At 45.6% G+C, this 23,975-nt stretch overlaps 1 protein-coding gene across 2 annotated transcripts in view; it reads left to right on the forward strand.

Annotated features, from left to right (window-relative positions):
• The window catches only part of TOX2 (TOX high mobility group box family member 2), a 324,865-nt gene that overhangs the window by 278,453 nt on the left and 22,437 nt on the right, over positions 1–23,975 (forward strand). For both annotated transcript variants that reach the window (XM_036748221.1, XM_036748222.1), the window contains 2 exons: positions 2,360–2,599; positions 7,692–7,919. In XM_036748221.1, the coding sequence (XP_036604116.1) occupies positions 2,360–2,599; positions 7,692–7,919 (468 nt within the window). The remainder of the gene's footprint in view (positions 1–2,359; positions 2,600–7,691; positions 7,920–23,975) is intronic.

Genomic DNA, 23,975 nt, shown 5'->3' on the forward strand with positions numbered 1-23,975 from the left:
CCACCACTATATCCCATTGGTTTGTACATAATAAATTCTTAATAAATGAATTGAATCCTTGTTGATTAATCGATGGCATAGTAGCAGCTGACACCCCCAATCCTTCACATGTATCTCATTTTGATGGATCAAGCCTCTTTATCCTGAGAGAAGAAACATATTTCAGGGCTCTAACAGTCCTGAAGGATAGATGGAGTGAAGTGGACAAATCCTGGCATCTCCCAACACAGCCACCCCTGAGAAGCTTGACCTTGATTGAGGAAGTCATGACTTCTGTCCGCAGCAGGCTGCAAACATCACTATCACCATAGGTTATTGAGGCAGACTGATGGATGATGGTCCCAAACCAAGTTATCAAAGGAGCTCCAGAAGCCCGGTGATATCCTTGGGGCTTGACTTCTGGGAGGGTACCTGTGACCAGCCAACCCTGTACATCCTTTGGACCCTCTGCCAGACATTTCCAGGGCTGAGAGAGCTGGCCCATAGAAATATGTCTCAAGCCTGGTTCAATCAACAAGCAATTATTAATCACTTCCACTAGGAAGCAAAGTGGTACAATAGATAGAGCACTGGACCTAGAATCAGGAAGACCTGAGTTCAAATCTCTCCTCAGATACGTATTAGCCGTGTGACTGGGCAAGTCACTTAAAATCTATCTGCCACAGTTTATGGGGGTAATGATGGCTTCTATCTCCCAGAGTTGTTGTGAAGATCCAATTAGATCATTGTAAAGAGCTCAGCCTAGTGTCTGGCACATAGTAGGCACTGTATAAATGCTTATTCCCTTCCCTTTGATCAGTAGATATTTATTCGTATCTGTTCTATTCCAGGATCTCTGCTAAGGGACAAGGGAGGGGAGGAGGAGGAAAGAGAGGGGATCAATCTTTGTTCTCAAGGAGCCCACATTTTAGTAGGAAAGAAAGCATTAAGTCTAAGAACATACGAGACTTACACAAAGTGGACAGAAAGTCCTGGGGTGAGGGGAAGGGGCACGCTATTAGTCACTTAACCTAGAAGGGCCTCATTTTCCTTATCCAAAAACTGAGGGAATTGGACTAGTGGCCTCAGAGTTCTTTCTGAGCTCTAAATCTATGCTTCTCCTGACCATCAGAGGCCATCAGGAAGAGCCTCCAGCAGAGGTAGACGACGAGCTGAGTTTTTGACTAAGAGTCAGAGGTGAGAAGAGAGAGGTACAAGGGACAGTAAGTGAAAAGGCTCAGAGTTGAGAGATGGAGCGCATGTGCAAGGAAAGGCTAGCAGGCCAGCGTGGCTCGACCATATAGTTTATGAGGGATGTTTTAAAGAACTAGAAAGATACGAAGGGAGAAGGTTGTAAAGAGTTTTAAGTGACAAACAGAGGAGTGAGTTGTATTTGTTCCTGGAAGTAATAGGGATCCATTGAAGTTTATTGAGTAGGGGATGATTGTGGTCAGATCCATGCTTAAGAAGAGCTTCTGGGCAGCTGAGCAGATGATTGGAAAAGAGGGAGGCTTGAGGCAGGAGGGCTAATTAGGGGACTATTGCAGTCAACCAGGAGAGAGGTGAGGAGGGCCTGAAGAAAGTGCATTATTATTAATTTGGGTGGTTCACACGACCTTTTCAGTCTGGCTTGTGGTTGGAGGCCAGCAGTGTTGTCTGGAGCTGACCCAGGGCCAGCCTACTTAGGTGCAGAGATGACTGTGTAAAGGTTGCTGGTAACCACATTCCAACCAGCAACCTGTTGGGACAGGGGGATGGGAGGGGGACGTTGCGCTGAGGTACAGAGATCAAGGTGGAATCCGGCCCCAGTTCAGACCCTGAGGCCCCAGGGAAGATCTGAAGGCCACCCCTCCATCTTTCTTTTGTCCTGTGGGTTGAATTCTACCGCTTATATAGGATAATATACAAGCTCCTCAGCTTGTCATTTAAAGCCTATGTATCACCAATCAATAAAGCAGCTCAATGTGGTGGAAAGAATGCTGCATCTGGAGTCAGAGGATCTGGGTTCAAATCTTCACTCTACCACTCACTACCTAGCTGACCTTGAAAAAGTCACTAATTTATACCAGTCTCGTTTTCCACATCTGCAAAATGAGGGAATTGGACTGAATGGCCTCAGAGTTCTTTCCCAGCTTGAAATCTATGCTTTTAAGTTCCTGTTGGCTGGCAAGGATCCAAGGACAACAGGGTTGTCAGGGGGCCAAGAGAGTTGTTCCTATTTGACCCTTCCCAGTAAATACAGTGCTCCCTCCAAACAAGGAGGGCTAATTTCTATCAGCCAAAAGTTTTTTCAAACTCCGATTCCTCAATGCTTCCTTATGATGTATGTTTTAAGAACCCAAGGGAAAATACATTTTTAATTTTTAAACACTGTTCTCAGATCCAGGAGATGGTCCATGCAGAAGCATCGTCCTATGACTCCACCAGACAGGTGTCCCTGCTCAACCGCCCCACGATGCTGGCCAGCCACATGAGCGCCCTCAGCCAGTCCCAGCTGATTTCACAGATGGGAATCAGGAGCGGGATGAGCCACGGCTCCCCATCACCCCCGGGAAGTAAATCAGCGACACCATCCCCCTCAAGCTCCACGCAGGAAGAGGAGACAGAAGCACATTACAAGGTATGAGCAGCATCTTTATTGGAAAACATTTGGTGACAATCACAGTGATGAACCTGGGCTTAACCTTTCCCAGGATTATTATATATTAGTCCTTTTTACACACTCTAGTGCCTTCCCTTCCCTGAAATTACCTTATATTTATATTCTTATGTGAGCATTTATTTTCTCACCCTATAGAACATACCCTCATGTCCCTGAAGCCCAGTACACAATTAACATTTAATCTGATTGATTGATTAATAAAAAGAGGACCAAGATTTTTTCCTCTTTGCCTGAAAAAAAAAGAGGTGGAGGGAGAGAAAAATAGAATGAAAGCAGAATGAGGGGAGAGAGAGAAAGAGAGATGGAGGGAAGGAGAAAGAGGGGGAAGGGAAGAAAAAAAGGGAAAAAGAAAAAAAGAAATTTACATGTAACTGTTGTATATTTAAAAGGAATAGCAAGTTGTATGTAATAGATTTGCAGTTTGATGTGCAATAGTCTTTTTTGTTATACGGTGTTATGGAAATGCTTCTTTTATTCCATAAATTAAAGATAAAAGAAATTTTTAAAAAGAAAGAAAGAGAAGGGGGAGGGTGAGAGAGACAGAGAGACAGAAAGAGAGAAAGAGGGGGAGAGAGAGAGAGAGAGAGAGAGAGAGAGAGAGAGAGAGAGAGAGAGAGAATCCTCATCAAGTAAGAGCAGTAAGTTTGATGATCCTGAAATTACAGGAAAGCCAAGGAGAGGCACAGAGAACTTAGGGGACAATGGACCCCAATACAGAGAGCGTTTCGTGCCTACTCTGTAGTTGTCTACACTGACAGACATCATCCAAACCACATATTTTGATCCACCAGTGTTGATGTAATCCCTGACAGCTCAGTTTTGGAATTCTTCCTATAACCTGCACTTCCGCCCCTACGCACCGACCCCCATCACCACCTATTTATGTGAGTAAAAGCTGGGCTGAGTGACTCCTCTGCCCCCTAAGGTGAGGGAGCACCTCTTTAAACACCCTCATGAGCCCACAGAGAGATTCCAATCCGCCATTTTCAGATGTAACATTATGTGGGTGGGTTCCAGATACAGATATGCATATACATGTGTGAGTCCATAGATACGCATGTATGTGCGTGTGTGCATGGGGGTATGTGGGCATGTGGTATATGAGCGGGTAGAGTATGGCTGTGAATGCATTGTCTATGATACAATACACATATATAATTACGTGTTATCTACTATACAATATGCATGTATTATCTGTATATATATTATCTATTATTTCCATATTATTATGATATAATTATTACCTATTAAAGTATGATAGATATAATCATATATATATATATATACACACATATGTTTTGAAAACAAGATCTTTAGTCAGTTTCCAATGAACCCCAGTGACATATTGCTGCATGATACCCTGACTTTTGTTATCCCCAAGGCCAGAGCACAACAGACAATGTGGCCTCTCTAGGTTGTTAGGGGGAGGGGAAGGATATAATTGGGTGGGGGGAGACGGCAGGTTTCAAACCAGCTATTGCTCCATACAAAACCTTGTCCCCGGCCCATCCTACACTTTCCTAATTTTTCCTACGCTGGCTTCACCCCACAAGCCTGAGCAACCTCGCTGATGTGGTGTTGCAGCCCTGAACAGGCCTCAGTAAATAATGTATGGAAAAGTTGGCCAGAGGCTCCAGGAGCAAAGAATTAGAGAAGTTGACTGGGCCTTGGTGTTTGAAGCACAACCCTGACAAATGCTAATGATCATTGGAGGAACTTTTTTTTTTGGCATAAAATGGATCAAACAAGATTAAGACAGAAAGTAGAGGCTACCCCCCCCCGACCCCTCCAGCTCCCTAATGGCTGAGTGAGACTAAGTTGGGCCGTGCTTCCCTTAATAAGGTACCCTTTCACCTCCAATGACTTTAATCCAAGCTCCAGCCTGGCAAGCTTAAATTAAATACATGGGTTGGCTTCTCTGCACGTTCACTAATGGGCAGCTGTCCATTTGACAAATGCTACTCTCCTGATGCTGGGCTTAATGACCAGGCAAGGCCTGATGAACAGAAAATATTTGCACAGCTCCTAATTTGGCCCGCTAAAATATAGCCTCTGGTACCAGACTGGGTTGTAGCAGCAAAAACCTGAGAACTGGAGGGAAACTCAAAAGATCACCTGGCACGTGTACACACACACACACACACACACACACACACACACACATACACACTCACACTCCTCTGACCCCTGCTTGCTGGCAGATACAGTCCTATCATCCCTGTTTTGCTCTAGGGCCCAGAGAGGTCTTAGTTACGATTCTTCTCCGGGTCACACAGATTGTAAATGACACAACCAGGCCCCAGGTTTCATGGTTCCTAGTATAATGTTATCCCTGCCCCATGCTACGCAGTCCTGAGAGCTCTGCCCTCAGCATATACTGAAGAACTACAAAATTTCTGTTCTCTTCGTACCTTCACATTGTTGGCTAAATGGTTTAAACCTGTTTGTTGATGGAGGGGCAGCTGGTACAGTGGACAGAGGGCTGGGCTGTGGGACAGTGAGCCAGTTACCCTCTCTTTACCCTATCCTGGTTACTGCCCAAGAAGGCAAGGCACCCAGAGTGTATCCAGAGCTGAATCTGAGCTTTGTGTGCCTTTTTCCCAAAAGCAGCTCAGGGTTAAAGTTGAATGGGGTACCATGGGAAGACAAGGACAGGGTTTTGACATCCCTACCAAAATTTGAGGGCACCACTATCCTTCTCATCACTTGTGAACTACTTTAGAGTCAGCTGTGCTGACTTCATGCTCCCTCACCCCCCCCAACACACAGACAGACAGACAGACACACACACACACACACACACACACACAAACACACTTTCAATCAGTTGCCAAATCTTGTCTGTTCTACCTCCCCAGCATCACTTGCATCTGCCCTCTTCTCTCCACACACACAGATGCCACCCTGGTGCAGGCCCTCGTTACTTCTCACCTGGACTGTTACAACAGCCTCCTAATTGGTCTCTTCCTGCCTAAGTCTCTTCCCTTTCTAATTTATCTTCCACTCAGCTGGCAAATTAATCTTCCTAAATCTCAGATTTGAACATATATGTCACTCCCCAGAATGGCAAACCACTACAGCCTCTCTGCCAAGAAAGTCCCAAATGGGGTCAAGGGGATTGGACAGAACTGAAAAATGACGTCCAGTAAACTAGGGGCGGTGGATAGAGCTCCAAGCCTGGAGTCGGGAAGATCTGAATTCAGATCTAGCCTCAGACACTGTGTGACCCTGGGCAAGTCACTGTTTGCCTCAGTTTCTTCATCTATGAAATGAACTGGAGAAGGAAATGGCAAACCCCTCTAGTATCTTTCCCAAGAAAACCTCAAATAGGGCCACAAAGAGTCAGACACAACTGAAACGACTGAACAACAAAATCCAGGAAACTCCAGCGTCTCCCTACAACCACTAGGATCAAATATAATATCTTTTATTTGGCCTTCAGAGCCCTTCATGATCCACCCCCTCCCCCACCTTTCCAGTGACCTCACACTCTAGCCTCCACATCTTTCTGATCCAGTGACAATGGCCTGCAGTGACCTGGCCTTCCTTGTGCAGCATTCTCCATCTCCCAACTCCAGCTGCTTTCCCTGGCTCTACGCCATGCCTGGAATTCTCTCTCTCCTCTTCATCTCCTGGCTTCCCCATTTCCAAGCACCAGCTCAAATTCTGCTTTCTATAAGAAGCTCTTCCAGATCCCCCTCAATTCTAGGGCCTTGCCTCCGATGATTATTTCCAGTTTATTCTGTTTATATCATGTTTGTATCAGAGTCATTTTCTTGCTGTCTCACCCATTTGACTCCTTGAGGGCGGGGACTGGATTTGCCGTTCTTCCCATCCCCATCACCCAGCACAGTGCCTGGCATACAGTAGGTGCTTAATTAATGTTTATCAACAGACTGATTATTTTTCCAGCCTTATTACACTTTCCTATACTTCACACACACTAGAGTCTAGGCAGATTGTCCTTCTTACCATTTCTCATATATGTTCCTCAGTCATTTCCCATCTTTTCACATCTTTGCATTAGCAAGCCCTCGTGCCTAGAATACACTCTCCCTTTACCTCCCACCTTTTAGGATCCTTTGCTTCCTTCGGGTCTCATCTCATGTACCACCTTCTACATGACACCCTTCCTTATCCTCCAGTTGCTTGCGCCTTCCCCCTCAAATTACTTCATATCTATTATGTATTACATATAGTTTATATATTTAGCTGTGCATTGTGGTCTCCCCCAGTGTAACCTCCTGGAGGGCAAGAACTGGTTGACTTTTGTCTCTCTATAGTGCCTAGCGTATATTTTGGTTGTCATTCAGTTATTTTCAGTCACGTCTGACTCTTCGTGACCCCATTTGGGGTTTTCTTGGCAAAGACACTGGAGTAGTTTGCCATTTCCTTTTCCAGCTCATTTTTACAGATGAGGAAACTGAGGCAAACAGCGTTAAGTGAAGCTAGCAAGTATCCGAGCCCCAATTTGAACTGAAGTCTTCCTGACATCAGGCTCGACACTCTATCTACTATACCAGGTAGCCACATATATTAGGTATTAATTAATTGATGCAGAGAAACTGGCCAGCTCCCAGAGGAGTCCATGGAGGTATCTGCATCGTAAGACCATGGATCTAGAAATGGAAGGGATCTCAGATTCCATCTAATCCAGCCTTTTCACTTTACATATGAGGAAACTGAGGCCCAGGTAAGTTAAGTGACTTGCCCAAGCTCACACAGGTAGTAAGTGTCAGAGGTAGGACCTGAACCTACATCCTCTGACCTCAGAACCACTGTTACTTCCACTCTGTCATGATACCAGAGGATTTTGCTTAATAGGCCCCTGTGGGCAGCCGGGGGCTTTACTTTGTGGTACTGGACACCAGGGGTTGTGTCAGGCCTTGAAGACTTTGCAGGCTCCCGTGTTGACATAGCAGGGCCAGAGCCACCTTCCAGGTTTTCCAGATGGTTCCCTGAGATGGAGCCAAGCTGAGCCTGAGCTATCCCCAGGCAAATGCTCATAGACTGCAGTGCCCAAACCCATTTCTCCTTGTTCCCCAAACAGGTCACTGGAGAGAAGAGACCCTCCGCTGACCTGGGCAAAAAGCCCAAGAGCCAAAAGAAGAAGAAAAAGAAGGACCCCAATGAGCCCCAGAAGCCTGTGTCAGCCTATGCCCTGTTTTTCAGGGACACACAAGCAGCGATCAAGGGGCAGAACCCCAATGCCACCTTTGGGGATGTGTCCAAGATTGTGGCATCCATGTGGGACAGCCTGGGAGAGGAGCAGAAGCAGGTGAGTCATTTGTTCAAGGGAGCTCTGTTGTTCAGTGGCTAGGATGGAAAGGATGCAGGCAGAGGTGGGCCCCCCCCTCAGGAATGGAGCCCTGAGGGAATGACAGGACACCAGGGCAGCCAGACTTAACTCCTATGAAAAGCAATGTCTGGTGCCTGGGTGACAGGCCTGAAGGAAAAGCATCCACCTCCCCTGAGTACCAACCTGGTCTTCCCCCATGCTCGTCTGGTCATTCTCCAGTGACCCCAGCCCCCAGCTTCCCTACACACCTTGGAACCTTCCCACATTTCTTCCCCCAGAGGTTGGGGTGAATACTGCTGTATCAGCGAGACACCAAACACACAGTGTCAGGTTTTCAGCCAATATCCTAATTTCCCAACAGAAGCCAAAATACAGATTCATGGGACTGCCTAGGGTCATGGCATCTTTGAGCAAAAGTTCATTTCCTCTGAAGGTTAAACAGTCAGAGGTGGAGGAAGGCAGAACCTGCAGAGAAGGAACATTTCCTGGACTTCTGGAAGATTCCTAAGTCTCCATTACCATTGGTTCAGAGGACAGAACTAGACTGGCCAGACTTTTGTAGGCAACTTCCCTGATGCAAAGAAGGCCGCAGCAGCCACACACCCACAAGTGACAAATGGCCAGAAACAAAATAAGCCAGGAAACTACCACTGTGTCCCATGTCCCTTTGAGTCTGAGGGTCTTTGCTATCATCTCAGCATCCTGCAAAACGTCCTTAAAAGATAGCTCGTGGTTGTAACCCAGCCCCTGGAAGTGCTGTGATTAAAGTCCTGGCCTTGGAGACACCAAGAACGTGGATTCACATCCTGCCTCTGACACAAGCTGTGTGACACTGGCAAGTCGTTGAATCTGTGTAGGCCTCAGTTTCCCCATCAGTAGAATGAAGGGGTCAGACTCTCCATCTGCTGAGGTCCCTTCCAGGTGAAAATACATGATCCCACCCCCACCATCCTTGATTCACTCTTGATCTGAATGAATCAGTCAAATTTACAGCCTAAAAAAGAAAAATAAATATAAGAATTAATAGATGTGCTTTTAGCATAAGAGTACAAGTAGTGCTAAAAATCCCAAAGACCCAGAAGGATAAATATGTATTTAGATGGCTGCAAAAGCATGTAAGATAGCAACTTTTCCAAGCATCGTATCATTTTATGGCCCATCCTACAGCCATTACAGGTGGTAGTATAAATCTGCGCCAGCTTGGACAGAGGAGGACGAGGAGGGGATGCCTCTATCTTTGGGTGGGCAGCAGAGTAGATGACGGCATCTGCCTCTCCAGTCCTGCCTCCCCCCTCAATTTACCTGCCCTCTGTAAGCCTTGTCCAAGGCAGCCCGGCTTGACTGTGAAAGCCTAAAATGCTAATCCTCAGTGAGTCAGTAAGTCAAGGTCGAGAACTAAGCCAAAAAAGTACCATTGTGTTCTATGCCCCTTTACTCTGGGGGGCCCTCAGCATCCACCATGATGATATGCCCCTCCTTTGGTAGCTACGGAATCCAGAGGCAACCCCTGCTGAGGTTTAATTCATCCACGATGCAAATATGCTGGATGTAACACTAGGAACTTTACAGTGGCGAATCAATTAATAAGTATTGATTAAACACCCCCTGGGTGCCAGGTGTTGTGCTAGGCATCGGAGAGACAAAGACAAGAGCGAAGCAGTTCTTGCCCTCGAGGAGCTTACATTCTATCGAGGAAACAATATATACAAAGATAATTATGTATGAAATAAATTGGTGTTGCTGCTCAGTTGTGTCCAGCTCCTCGTGACCCCTTCTGGAGTTTTCTTAAAAGCATTTAGGGTTACCAAGCATTTTGCTATCCAGCAAAGATACTGGAGTCATTTGCTGTGTCCTTCTCCAGCTCATTTCATAGAGGAGGAAATTGAGGCAAACAGGGTTAGGTGACTTGCCCAGGGTCACAGAGTCAGGAAGTATCTGAGGCCAGATTTGATCTCAGGCCTGGCGAATAGTTGATGCTGTATAAATGGTTATCCTCTTCCCCTTCTCTTCCTCAATTCCTTTTAGGAATTTGAGGCAACTAGATAGTGCAATATAGAGAGTTCTGGAGCTGAAGTCAGGAAGACCTGAGTTCACATCCAGCCTCAGTGAGTATTAGCTCTGTAACCCTGGGAAAGACACTTAGCTTCTGTCTTGCCTCAGTTCTTTCTCAACTATAAAATGGGGATAAATAACACACACACACACACACACCATATATATATATATGTACATATATATATATATATGTACATATATATATATATATATGTAACAGCACCTACCTCTTAGCATTATTATGAGGAGGTGATGTCAGTATGAGCCCTTAGCACAGGACCTAGCACATAGTAGGCCCTTAATAAAGCTTGTTTCTTTCCTTCTTTTTGGACCCAATTTCCATAATTCTCTGACCTCTCTATCCTATACCTACGGCAAGTTATGTTCCATGTTTAGTCATTTGTTGTTTCTTTTTCGGTCGTGTCTGACTCTTTGTGACCTCATTTGGGGTTTTCTTGGCAAAGATACTGGAGTGGTTTGCCATTTCCTTTTCCAGCTCGTTTTACAGATGAGGGAACTGAGGCAAACAAAGTGAAGTGACTTGCCCAGGGTCACACAGCTAGTAACGGTCTAAGGCCGGATTTGGGCTCGGGTCTTCCTGACTCCAGGGCCAGCGCTCTGTCTGCTGAGCCATCTGGCTGCCCCTACAGCAAGTTGTGTCCCCAACGTAACTTTTGAAATTGAAGAGTGTGCCCTGAAATGGGCAGAGCTCTGAGCTAGGAGTCAGGGAGCTGGGTCCTCATCCCTGCCCCACCACTGGCGTTTGCTGCAACAGGCAGGAAGAAGTTACTTCCCCTTAAGAGGCCCTGAATGCTGCCATTGAATTATGATGCCCACACACTAGTAACTGTTTCCAGTAGTGAAGAAATGAGCTGTTATACCAGAAGACTCCCTTAGTATGTGACTGCAGCAGCGTCACAGTGGAATTTCACCAGGGACGGTCCGTCACGAGCCAGACGAGCATGGCCTGTGTGATATTAGTCCCAGAGAAGCCCCCTTTTCAGGTGTGAGCCTGTGTGGGCTCTGGCAAGGTGAATTCTGGAGGCTGCCTGCCAGTGGAGTAAGGGGGCTTGATGGCTATGCTGTAATTAACCCAGATCACTTTAACATCCTGCTTATCACCTTTGCTAACTCAGACGTTTTTGCTAAATCTTTAAATAGTCCTATTTCTCTGTTTCTAATTGACTCAGTTAGTAGGTCACAATTAGGAGGCTTCTCTACCTGTGTGCTGACCTTGTCCCCATCTGCACATTTAAGATCACTTAAACTTCCTGCTTTGTACCTTTACTAACTCCTTCTTTTTTGCGTAATCTTTAAATAGTCCTGTTTCTCTGTTTCTAATGGACTCAGATAGTAAATCATAATTAGGAGGCTTCCCTACCTGGGTCCTGACCTCGTCCCCATCTGCACCGCCCTACCCACCACCCAGTGGAACCATCAGCCTTGTGCAGCAGACCTGGACCGCTGTCTGTGAGGCTCCTTTGGTGAAGCTCTGCCATTTATTACTCAGAGTACCTTGGGACTAAAAGGGACCTTACAAATCCCCTAGACCAGGGGCTCTTAACCTTTTTTGGGTCCTGGCTCCTGGGCAGTCTGGTGAAGCCTCCAGGCCTCTTCTCAAAGTAATGTTCTTTTAAACGGATAAGATAAAATATTATTTTTATTATAAACAAAAAATTTTATGTATTATTGCAAAGCAAATTTGTTATATTGACATAAAAATAAAACAAAGTTTTTTTAAACAAGTTTATGACCCCAGGATAAGAATCTCTACTCTCATCCAAGCCCTTCATCCTATAAAGGACAAACTTGGGACTCCAAAGAGAAAGGGGTTTGCTTAGGGTCACACAGTCAGTCAGTGCCTGTCAGAATTAGACTCCTGGCTTGTCCAACTTCCAATCCAAGACCACTTTCTATTGCAATTCATTGCTCTCGTGACCCAGTGTTCTTTCCCCAAGTGGAGAGGGGGTGGAAAGGAGAAAGGGGGCAAGTCTGGTGCTATATTTTGAGATACACCCTGAGAAAAGGCAGTTCAAAACAATTCACATTTATTAAGAGGCAGGCACTAAGCTAGACATTTGGGCTACAATGACAAACAAAGATAATCCCTGCCCTCAAGAAGCCTGCATTCCCAAGGTAGGGAATTACTTAAGTCTTTCGAATACATGAAGTTGCCCTTTGTCACCAGGAAGTCCCTTTTGTAGCATGTGAGTAAAGGCCTTTTCATGGACTTCTAGCCTCTTAATGGGCAGTGCAGTGTTTCTCTGTAACGTAGATACCAGAAATGTGTTCCAGGTAAGCAAATCCCCACTTTGGGCACTTGAGCAGTCACATTCTCAGATGCTTGGTCGCTGTGTGTGTGTGTGTGTGTGTGTGTGTGTCTGTGTCTGTGTCTGTGTCTGTGTCTGTGTCTGTGTCTGTGTCTGTGTGTCTGTGTGTGAGTGACTATCCTATGAGGACTCTGAGCCTACTGAAGGGAGGCATTTCCACAGATGAGATCTGTAGGCCCCATTAATCTTAGAAAAAAAATCCAAACCCACATACATTCCACCTAGCCGCAGCTCCTGCTAACCTGGGGCCAGCACTGGGAGGATCTCTATCTGTCCTGACAACTGAAGAGAGGCGGTCTGGATGAAAATTAAGAGACAGCATGATGCAGTGGAAAGAATAGGGCTCTAGAGTCAGGAAGACCTGAGTTCAAATTGCACCCCAGACATTTAACTATTTGTATGACCTTGGACAAGTTCAGAGGGCCTGGCACAGAGTCAGCGCTTAAGAAGATTGGACCAAATGGCATCAGAGGTCCCTTCCTGCTGTAGATCTGTGCCTCTATGATTCTCTGGAGAATGTTTTGTTCCTGTCCAGAGAGTACAACTGTAATGTCAGGTTTGGTTTTTGGTTTTTTTTTAACATCTCCCACCTGGACTATCTACAGGGTGTCCCTAAAGTTTGGACACATAGGCAAAAATGCATATTTTGAAATATTTGGAATATTAACAGACCTTAGCCCCCTTGACTTCTTTTTCTGGGGTATGCTAAAGGAGAAGGTGTACTCAGTGAAAATCACAGATGCAACACACTTGATTGAACACATAACGAGCGAATGTGCTAAAATTGACGGCAATGTGGAGTTATTGCATCGAGTTCACGTGGATCTTGCAAAGCGCATCATCCTTTGCATCACAAGTGATGGAAATCATATTGAAAATGTTATTTGTTAATATTCCAATTAAATAAAGTGTGGTTGAAAATTTCATTCACTTCATTTCTTGAAAATAGGTATTTTTGCCTATGTGTCCAGACGTTAGGAACACCCTGTACTTTGTATAGATCTTCTATGTACCTGTTTACATATCTCTCCCATTAGGATGTAGGCTCCTTGAGGGCAGGGGCTGGTTTTGCCTTTCCTTGTATCCCCAGCACTTAGAACTTAGCCCCGCAAATAGTGATTAGTAAAGCTTTGCTGACCGACTGACTGAAGTCCCAAAGGGTTTTCTGCTCCCATGCCCACAGTACAGCTACCTCCCCATGAAGGTTTTGGGGAGTCAGACTCTCCAGTGGTTTTCATGTGAGTGTGTTGGCATAGCAGTTACGCAGGATATCCTCAGCTTAAAGCTGCAGTAAGATTTTGGGGGCATCCCATACAAGATCAAATCCTCTCCCTTAACACCACCAGCACCCCCAAACACTAGGTTGGTAGTGAAAGAATGTTGGAAGACAGGACACCTAAGTTCTGGTCTATTTCTGCCCCAGATTCACCGTGTGGCTTCAGGCAAGTTACTTCACTTTTCTCATCCTCAGTTTCTTCTTCTGTGGAGTGGGCATAAGAAGCCCTATTCTTTCTCATCTGTTGTGAGACTGAAGGATAGTGTAAGAGAGTGGACCTGTGATTTCCCTGGTGTTGGAGACTCCCTCAAGCAAAGCAGTTTGGCGTCTTGCCTGCAATCCATAGTCTCAGAATGTTGCCTGAGGCCCTGAGAGGATCAGTGTCCCGCCCGGAGTCACAAAGCCAATATGTGTCAGAGGAAGGACTAGCTCCTAGGCTGACACTCTCTCTACCATGCCGGGCTGCCTATCTCAGTTGTGAGACTGAAATGAGATGAATATCGGGAAGCACCCTGGTGTAATTAAGAGCTTAATGTTTTCTTCTGGTATTTCTCATTTTAAAAAAATTTTCTGAGTGAGAGGGATAAGAAAACTATTAAGCCCCCACACATTTAAAGTGCTTGACAGTTTTGTTTTGTTTTGTTTCAAATCATCTCTCAGCCTCCTGTTCGAGGGGGTGGCCGGCTGCCATCCCCGGAGGCAGCAAGAACTAATGCCGTCCCGCAGCCAGCTAGTTGGCAGAACTGAAAACGCCATTCCAGGCAGAATATAGCACCTCCAGAGGCCCTGAGAAAAGCCAAATACAGTCTGCAGGTGCTGGTTGTATTACTGACTACAAATGGTTAATCCCCTCCATTTTCCCTGCCCTGCCCTCTTCACCCCCAGAGATAAACCTGCCTCTGCAGCCTCAATGGAGTGTTTGTCTCAGGATGGGTGACAAGTGTCCCTAGAGCAAATTTGCCTGTTTTCTCCAGGCAATAAAAGAAAGAGAACAAAGGTTGTTCCCTCCCCTTCCAGAGCCTTCTCTGCATTTCACTTGGGAACCTGTGGGAAAGGAATTCCCATCTCTTCCTACCCACAGGCTTTCGGCTAGGGAGCTGTCCCCAAGGAGGGGGCCTACTGGGCGAAGGGCTCTTGGTCATCTGGAATCCCTGGGGAGGGAACCTTCCACCCTCTAATCCTGAGAGGCTCAGTCATCTAGCCTTGGCCAAAGGGGAGGGCGGCAAAGGACACCCCTCCCAGCTTTTTTAGTGGGACCTTTTCGCATTTTTCACATTTTCCTTTCCAGCTCCTATACAGTGAAACCTCATTCTCTCCCTGACACACTTGTATCTAAATACCTCATTTCCTGCCATTTGTATTTCTCTCGGTTGCCTGGTGATTTGTTCGTGCTGTGGGTACTGGATTAGAGCTCCCCGTCCTTGGATGCTGTTCAAGGACACCTGTTCCACGACCCCACTATTTTGCCTCCCCCCTCAGGCCTGGGCAAGGACCATCATACCCCAGGGGATACATCCTCTCCCCATCTTGCCATTCTGCTCCCTCCCTTCTGTAGTAACAGCAAAGATTATTTTAGAGACTACTGGAGAATTCAGCAATAATAATACCTTGTATTTCTATAGCACTTCAAGGTTTATAAAGGGCTTTCCTAACAATAACCTCAGTATTCCCATCTGAAAAATGGGAATAATTAGTGCCTGCCTCCCAGGGTTGCTGTGAGAACCAAATGAGATAATATATATAAAGCGCTTTATATACCTTCAAGCTCTATTTAAATATATTTTTATTATTATCAATTATTATTTTATATATTTATATATATATTATATTATATATATTTTATTATTATCAATTATTATTAACCTCCTAAGATCTGTGACTTTAAGTAATAAAATCAGTACTGATGAGGAATCTGAGGCTCAGAGAGCAGTTACTTGGCCCAGGATACCTAGCTAATAAGGGTCAAGAGCCCAAACTTGACTTCTGGCCTGGTGACTCCAGGTCCAGGCTTCTTCCCACTGTGGTCCTTGCGTAGCTGGCAACACTTCCATGTTCCTGGGTTTGGCCTGCCCTGGAGCAGGAACTCTGTTTTATGGAAGAGTAAAAATACCAAATAAACTCAATTACCAAATAAACTTCACACCTGTAGCACCCCATAGATTAGTTCCTGGGAAGTTCTCTATTCAAAGAGGCCCTGTCTCATGGAAAGGTGGCTAGGCAAGGGTATCTACCTCGAAGGACACAGATACAGTGAAGCCACAGATACAGTGACTAAAAAAGGCTGGCAGTTAGTAAGCATTTATTAAGCACCTACTATCTATCACCTAGGCACCAAAAGGCAGGTAGTCAATACGTTTATTAAGCACCTACTATATGCTAGGCACCAAGATAAAGAGGGTCAACATACATTTCTGTAGTACCTATGTACTATGTGCCAGGAACTATGCTAAGCCCTGGGTATGTAAAAAAGGGGAAAAACAATCCCTGCCCTCGAGGAGCCCACAGTCTAAGGAGAGAAACAATATGCCAACAACTGTATGTAAACAAGCTATGTATGAACAGCAAAGGGAAAGTACTAGGACTCAGGGGGACTGGAAAACACTTCCTGCAGAAGGTGGGATTTTAGGTGGAACTTAGCTGGCAGGACTGAAGAGTAAGAAGGGTCTGGAAAGATCATCTCAGACTCCCAGGCACTAGGAGCAGCAGAGCCCCACTGTTACTCACTCTCCATGAGACACCTTGGTCACGTCCCCTAACGCTCCATCACCCCCAGGTCTAGAGTGCTTTATAGTTGACAGTTACTTTCCTCACAGCTCACCTGTGAGGAAGCCCCTACAGAGATGATTGCCACCATTTTGCTCTCCTAGAAACCCTCTTATGGAAGAACGTGGGCAAATTGAAACACCTACGGAAATCCACAGTGGAGAGAGGGAAAGGAAGTGGCTCCCCCAGGGTCATAAGGCTAATAGGAGGCAGACCTGAGACTGGAAGCCAGCCCTCTTGATTCTAAGGCACACACCCCCTGCCCTGCTTCCTAGGCTAGGACCTGTGCTAAGGAGACAGCAGGGAGAACTTGGCCTGGAAATAAACTAGTTAGGTTACTAGACTAAACTACTTAACTAGAATTAATTACTAAACTACTAGAACTAATTCCTAAAATAGAAAAGTTGCCTCCGATACTGTAAGAAGACATTTTGTTTGTTTCAGAATTGATATAAAGAAAGGAATTTAGGTTTGACTTCAGTTAACCAGAAAATTAAATGGACCTAGAACCCCTATTACCCTGATGAATCCAAACTAGACTGTCCTAGAGTGAGCCAGAGACAGCAACAGCAGGAGCCAGTTATCGTAGGGTAGGGTCATTGATCTCAAGCCAGAAGAGACCTCAGGGGCCAGTTAGTCCAAGCCCCTCATTTACCAGAGTAGGAAATTGAGGTCCAGGACATTGGAGTGAGTTGCCCAATGTCACAAGCCATAAATGTAGCGAGTTATATCTAGACTCCCCCTCCCAGAGACAGGCAGGCTATGTAGCCCCTCGGGGTTCTAGAGCACCTTGAGAGTTTGGGGGTTACCCCTGCCTCAAGTCCTCATGGGCGAGCTCCTCAGTTCCATTGAACCACTGAACATCAATTACATTCTACAAAAAGATACTTACTTCAAAGATGTAACAAGAAGAAAATTACAAATAATCCCTCCCCTAATGCTTCAGCCATATTTTTCGCTATCTTACCTGCTCACTGTGGAGAGTGAGCTCAAACTTAACTTCTATATAGCATTGTTCCCACCAAATTCCTGACCAAATTTGGCATGACTTCCATATGAGGTCTGTCTCAGTCCCTCTTCCGGGCACCAATGCTGAACTGGCTGCAAAAATCCAGATTTTGAGACACCTGGGTGCCCCTCTTCCTTGACCTAAAATGAAATAACAAATACCAAGGCAAGCAAAGAATCTAGGCAGAGTTAATGCACTTTCCATTGTACCGCACAGCCTCTCCTGGAGATACCTTGCCATTGATCTGCCTCTGGCTTGTAAGGTTTCTTTAAGCTCTAAATATTTGATCTTATAATCCCCAAGGGCTTTTCCAGCTCTGTCCTTGTGTGATTTTCTCCACTGATAGACCCATTTCAGCCAGTTTTTCCCCCAGTTAATTGCTACAGATTCCACTTGGATGGTCCGTGTTTCACCATAGGGGAAGCACTGGAAGTGTTAAAGCAGGAACCGGATGACCCCCTGTCAGAGAAGCTTGAGGGAGGGTTTTACCTGAAGTAGGAAGCCAGACAAGAGATCTCTAAGGGCCTTTCCAGTACCACACACTGGGATCGTAGGAGAGCATCCCTTCTGAGTGGCACCCTTTTATTCCCTCGCTGACCCAGGAAGCAGCACATCTTTTGAAGAAGAAATTAAGACAGACTATTAAAGTCAGGAAAAGCAGCAACTTTGGGAGGTGGAGGGAAAGTGAGCGGCTGTGGGGTGCACCACAGGGCATGTTCTCTGGGCTCCGTCAGCGAGGGTTAGGCTAATTGTCTTCTCTAATTAGCTGGTTATCAAACATGAACATTTCATTACGCTATAATGTCTCTGCTGTTTTGCTGAGACAGGAGGTGTCAGGATTATGACTCTAACACATGCTTCTTAGAGCTCGGATATCTATCTTTATTCACAATCACTCACCATGTTAGCAGCCCCCCCACCCCACACCATAGTTAAAGACACCAACTGCTTACGAATAAGGAATGAAAATCAGCAGTCACTCATGGCAGACTTCTTTTTATGGAAGTACACACTTGCACACTCAGAGATACATATGCACACATGAACATACAGATACACACAAATGCACACCCAAATACACTCACATGAACACACAGGGTCATAGATTTAAGCTGGAACGGACCTTACAAGCCATGAAATCATTTAACCTTAGTCTCTAATACTGTAAGTTACAGATGACTCTCTGATCCCCACGGTGGAGGGAGTTTCCATGCTGGGAGTTTCCCCATTACTGATAAAGTCTCCGGTTTGGGGTTTGTTTGTCTTTTTTTTGGAGGGGGGAAGTGAGGCAATTGGGGTTAAGTGACTTGCCCAAGGTCATATAGATAGTAAGTGAAAAATGTTTTTAATACACACACACACACAGACAGAGATGCACACACTCACCTCACTAATGCAGTAGAAAGAGCATTGAATTTAAGGTCGTGGGACCTGACTACCTAACGTCAGGCAAGTCACTTAACCCCTCTGGGCCTTCATTTCTGCATCTGTAACACATCTGTAAAATGAGGGGGTTGGACAAGATAGCCTCTAAGCTCCCTCTAAATCTATGATCATATTCTCCTGTAATGGATATGTATGTGTGTATCTCACACACACCTGAACAGACATAACTAGAAAATGTTCTGTTTGTTTTTAAGTCCTTTTAATACTTTGGAAATTGGAATCCCTGAGAGAAAGTGTGATTTATTTGGAGAGAAAAGTGTTCTGTCAATATTTAAACAAAAACTTGGAAAGGGCCCGGGTACTGGCTGTCATCCTGAGTACCAAAGCTTCTCTGCTAGGCTGTGTGAAGTTCTTATAGTACTCTCAAGGGTAATGACAAGGATGCTCCTGGGTTTCCTTAGCACTCTACAGTTTACAAAACAATTAGCATCCCAATTTTAGAGATATTAACAATTATCACAATATGGAGTTATCATTAATAACTGACATTTCTGTAACTGTTTAAAGTTTGGAAAACATTTTATGTATGTTTTCTATCTCGAGCCTCATAGCAACCCTGCCAGGCAGGTAATGCAGGTATCATCCCCACTTTGCAGATAAAGAGGCTGAGACCCAAAGAGAAGTGATTTGTGCCCACAGTAGTGGGGAGCAGAGCCAATAATAGAACTTCAGTCTCCTGGCTCCAGACACAGGTTTCTTTCCCTGACTCTGCACTGCCTCACCTATAAACTCCATAGCAAGGTCGTCATACATGGGAATAGGCTCAGGGATCTCTAGCCCCACATAAGCACTTATAGAAATTAAGATTTTCCAGCATCTGTACCCCCAGCTCCACCTGGAGGAATCCCCTGACTTTCACCTTCTCTCTCTCTGTCTCTGTGTGTGTCTCTTTTTCTTTGTCTCTCTTTCTCTATCTCTGTGTCTCTTTGTCTCTCTGTCTCTCTGTCTCCCCCTTTCTCTGTCTCTCCCTATTTCTCTGTGTCTTTGTCTCTATCTCACTATCTCTGTCTCTCTTTGTCTCTCAGTCTGTCTCTTCCTCTTTGTCTCCCCCTTTCTCTGTCTCTATCTCTGTGGCTTGTCTCTATCTTGCTATCTCTGTCTCTCTTTGTTTCTATCTGTCTCTTCTTCTGTCTCCCCCTTTCTCTGTCTCTCCCTATTTCTCTGTGTCTTTGTTTCTGTCTCACTATCTCTGTCTCCCTTTGTCTCTCTGTCTCTTCCTCTCCGTCTCCCCCTTTCTCTGTCTCTCTCCATCTCTGTCTCTCTTTTCTTCTCTGTCTCCCCCTTTCTCTGTCTCTCTCTATTTCTCTGTGTCTTTGTTTCTGTCTCACTATCTCTGTCTCCCTTTGTCTCTCTGTCTCTTCCTCTCCGTCTCCCCCTTTCTCTGTCTCTCTCTTCCTTTCTGCTTCCCCCTTTCTCTGTCTCTCTCCGTCTCTGTCTCTCTTTTCCTCTCTGTCTCTTTATCTCTATCTCTGTCTCTCTTTGTCTCTCTGTCTCTTCCTCTCCGTCTCCCCCTTTCTCTGTCTCTCTCAATCTCTGTCTCTCTCTTCCTTTCTGCTTCCCCCTTTCTCTGTCTCTCTCCGTCTCTGTCTCTCTTTTCCTCTCTGTCTCTTTATCTCTATCTCTGTCTCTCTTTGTGTCTCTCAATCTCTACCTCTCTTCTCTCCTCTTCTAACACTTTCTGTCAAGCCCGAGTTCCAAATTGAAATTGCACCTGACTCCCGCCTCAGCGGCCTCTGAGGATTCTGTTTATTGAATTACCCTAACCTCCCCTTGCCCTTTCCTGATTCCCGCACAAGGACAGAGAGGGGCCTTAGAAAGCAGGAGGAGGAGGAAAGAGGCCTTTAGAGAGCACCTTCTGTGTAACCTCACCGCTCCCCGTTCCTCAGTTGCCTCTGTGCTTTCTAAATCCAGTTTTTCTCCAAGTAGCAGTTTCCCTCATCCCCACCCCCCCACCACCATCCCTGCTTCCCAGGAGCAACAGCAGCAGCCACTCCATGCAGGACACAGAACTCCTGCCCACATTCCCAGCTTCCATTGACTCTTCTGGACAAACGTTAGCATTTTTAGGGATAGATTTGATACATTATACATAATTCTATTTTGACTGCCTCATGATTTAGGGAAGGAAATTTGTCCCCTGCCCCTTATGTGAAATAACCTAGATAATTCAGTCCAATTCGACAAGCATTTACTAAGTGCCCACTGTATCCAGGCTCTATGCTAGGTGTCAGGGATTTTATCAAACCAGACTTACGATTTCATTGGTTTAGGAAACTCCCAGTGACAAACTTCCTCTAGATTGGCACCTTCCCTGAAACACGGAGTCTTGGGGAGTTACACTCTGATTATGTGACTTGCCCAGGGTCACATAGCCAGTATATGAGACCTGAACCCTGACCTAGAGGCCTGCCCTCAGACCTACTTTAGCTCTCTGCCTCTCCGTTGTTGGAAATACAAAGACAAAAATGAAAACAGCCCCTTCCCTCAAGGAGCTCACATTATACTAAAGGAATAAACCTTCCTTCCCATCTGCCATCTGTGATGACCTCTGGACGTCTCTGGAGTTCTTCAGGGATCAGGAAGAGAAGGCAAAGGGATGTGGATATCATCATATAAGTCCCCAAGGGCCAGAATCTCACTGACCCTGCATTCCCAAACAAGTGACTAAGTCACAAATAGGCTCATAGATCTAGAGATGCAAGGGACATTAGAAGCCGTTGGGTCAGTCTCCCTCACTTTTCAGATAAGGCAGTCAGTAAGTATTTATTAAGCACCTACTATGTGCCAGGCACTGCGCCAAACTCTGAGGATACAAAAAGAGGCAAAAGATAGTCCCTGACCTCAAGAAGCTTTCAGACTAACAGGGGAGGAAACAAGCAAAGAAGTATGTACAAACAAGCTATATACAGACTAAATAAGAAATAATTAGTAAGGGGGTAGGTACTAGAATTAATAGGGGTTGAGAAAAGCTTCCTGTAGAAGGTGAGATTTTAGTTGGGATTTGAAGGAAACCAGGGAATCTGGCAGGCAGAAATGAGAGAGAACATTCCACGTATGGGGGACAGCCAAAGAAAACCCCCAAGAGGCCAGTGTCACTGGATTAAAAAATACATGGGAGAGGGGATAGCATGGGAGTGTAAGGTATAAAAAGACTGGAAGGGAGGGGAGTGGCATGAGCCTGAAGGTGATAGGAAGCCATTGAAGTTTATTGAGTATGGTGGTGATGTGGTCAGATCACTTTAGTGGCTGAATGATGCAGGTAAAACCACCAGCAAGCTATTGAGTACTCAAGGCATGAGGTGATGAGGGCCTGTATATTCAGAGGAGAGAAGAGGAAGAATTCACTAATATTGCAAACGTAAAATCTACAGGCCTTGGCAATACCTTGGATATGGGAGATGAGAGGTAGTGCAGGTATCATTCCCATTTTGCAGAAGAAGAGGCTGAGACCCAAAGAGAAGTGATTTGTGCCCACAGCTAACAGGGAGCAGAGCCAAGAATAGAACTTCAGTCTCCTGGCTCCAGACACAGGGTTCTTTCCCTGGCTCTGCACTGCCTCGCCTATAAACTCCATAGCAAGGTTGTCATACGTGGCACCTAGGGAGTTAAAGATGGCACCTAGGTTGTGAGCCTGAGGGACTAGGAGGATGGTAGTGTTCTTAGAAGTCTGCAAGGAGAGAAGGTTAGAGGGAGAGAGAAGTTCAGTTTGGGACATGTGTTTAAGATGTCTCCTACTCATCCGGCTCGGGATGTCTGGAAGGCAATTGGAGATGTGACAAAGAGGTTAGAGCTTGCTGAGGACATATGCCATCACTTGTGGCTTGCTGGATCTTCTAAATCCACCCAAATCAGGCGGATGCACTCATGGGACGCTGACAGCCTGGAAGCATTTACATCCCCATAAAGGGGCTAATGCCAGCAGACAAATCAACACATCACCCCCCTGGATTTCTGTAGGGCACCAGTGCCTGCTGGGTGAAGAAATGTGTCTCTTCCTTCCCAGACAGTCCTCACTCTATCAGCCAGGGACCTTCCAGCCTCTCCATAAGTCTTATTCTTTATATATAAGGAAACTTCCAAGGACCAGCCTCTCTAGCCACCCTTCCCTAGGAAAAAATCAGAGATGTGGAGTAACCCATGGGAGACTCAGAAGGGACCTTAGGACACAGAATGTAGAATGTCAGAGTTGATAGGGACCTTAGTGATCCTCAAGTCCAAACTCTTTCTTTTTTTCTTTTTTTTAATAAGTTTTATAGCCACCTTTGTTTTTACACCGTAGGCTTTTCCTTTAAACATCCGTCCCATGAACGCTTCCTTGTAACAAAGAAAAATATTTAAGCACAGCCATCTCAGCCGCATCTGATGGTGTATACCACGTTCCACATCCACAGGCTCCCCTTCTCCACGGAGAGAAGGACCTGCTTCCTTATCAATTCTCCAGTACCTGAGGACTGCTCGTTATAATTCATTATCGTTTGGCTGCATTTTCCTGTTACCGCCATTTCCATTATTGCAATTGGAATATTTAGTTTTTATCTCTGCTCAGCTTTCTTCCCTCTGTATCACTTAGAAGTCTTCCCCAGGCAAGATGAGGAAAGGTTTGTGACTCCTAAAAAGAAGTCACCGTTTCATTCCTTTTGGATTATCCCCTCCCCCCACCTGCACGTTGACATGTTTCAGACATGGGGGGAGGGAGGCAGGGTTCCCATTCCTTTCTTATCTCCCCTGGGGACCAGTGATAGTATCACAAGGTATGTACATGTTGCCTGTGTGTGTGTGCATGTATATAATGCTTCTCCATATGGAATAATGGATCAGACACTGGATTTGGAGTCAGGAAGGCCTGGGTTCAAAAATCCTACCTCAGACGCTAGCTGTGTGACCTTGAGCAAGTCAGTTCTTTGCCTCAGTTTCCCCTTCTGTAGAATTGCCTCCAAAGGGGCCTTGCAGCTCTAAACCTGTGATTCTATGGTGCTCATCCTGGCCATTCTTTGGCTACCGCAAAGAGTGCTTTTGTGAATAATCTGATTTATGGAACTGTCTTTCTGTTATTGACCTCCTGATAACTGCTTTCCTTATCTTGAAGATGAGGGGTGTGGCAGCTAGGTGGCCCAGTGGATAGAGCACCAGCCCTGGAGTCAGGAGGACCTGAGTTC

The sequence above is a fragment of the Trichosurus vulpecula genome, chromosome 3, assembly GCF_011100635.1.
Source record: "Trichosurus vulpecula isolate mTriVul1 chromosome 3, mTriVul1.pri, whole genome shotgun sequence".
NCBI classification, from domain to species: domain Eukaryota; kingdom Metazoa; phylum Chordata; class Mammalia; order Diprotodontia; family Phalangeridae; genus Trichosurus; species Trichosurus vulpecula.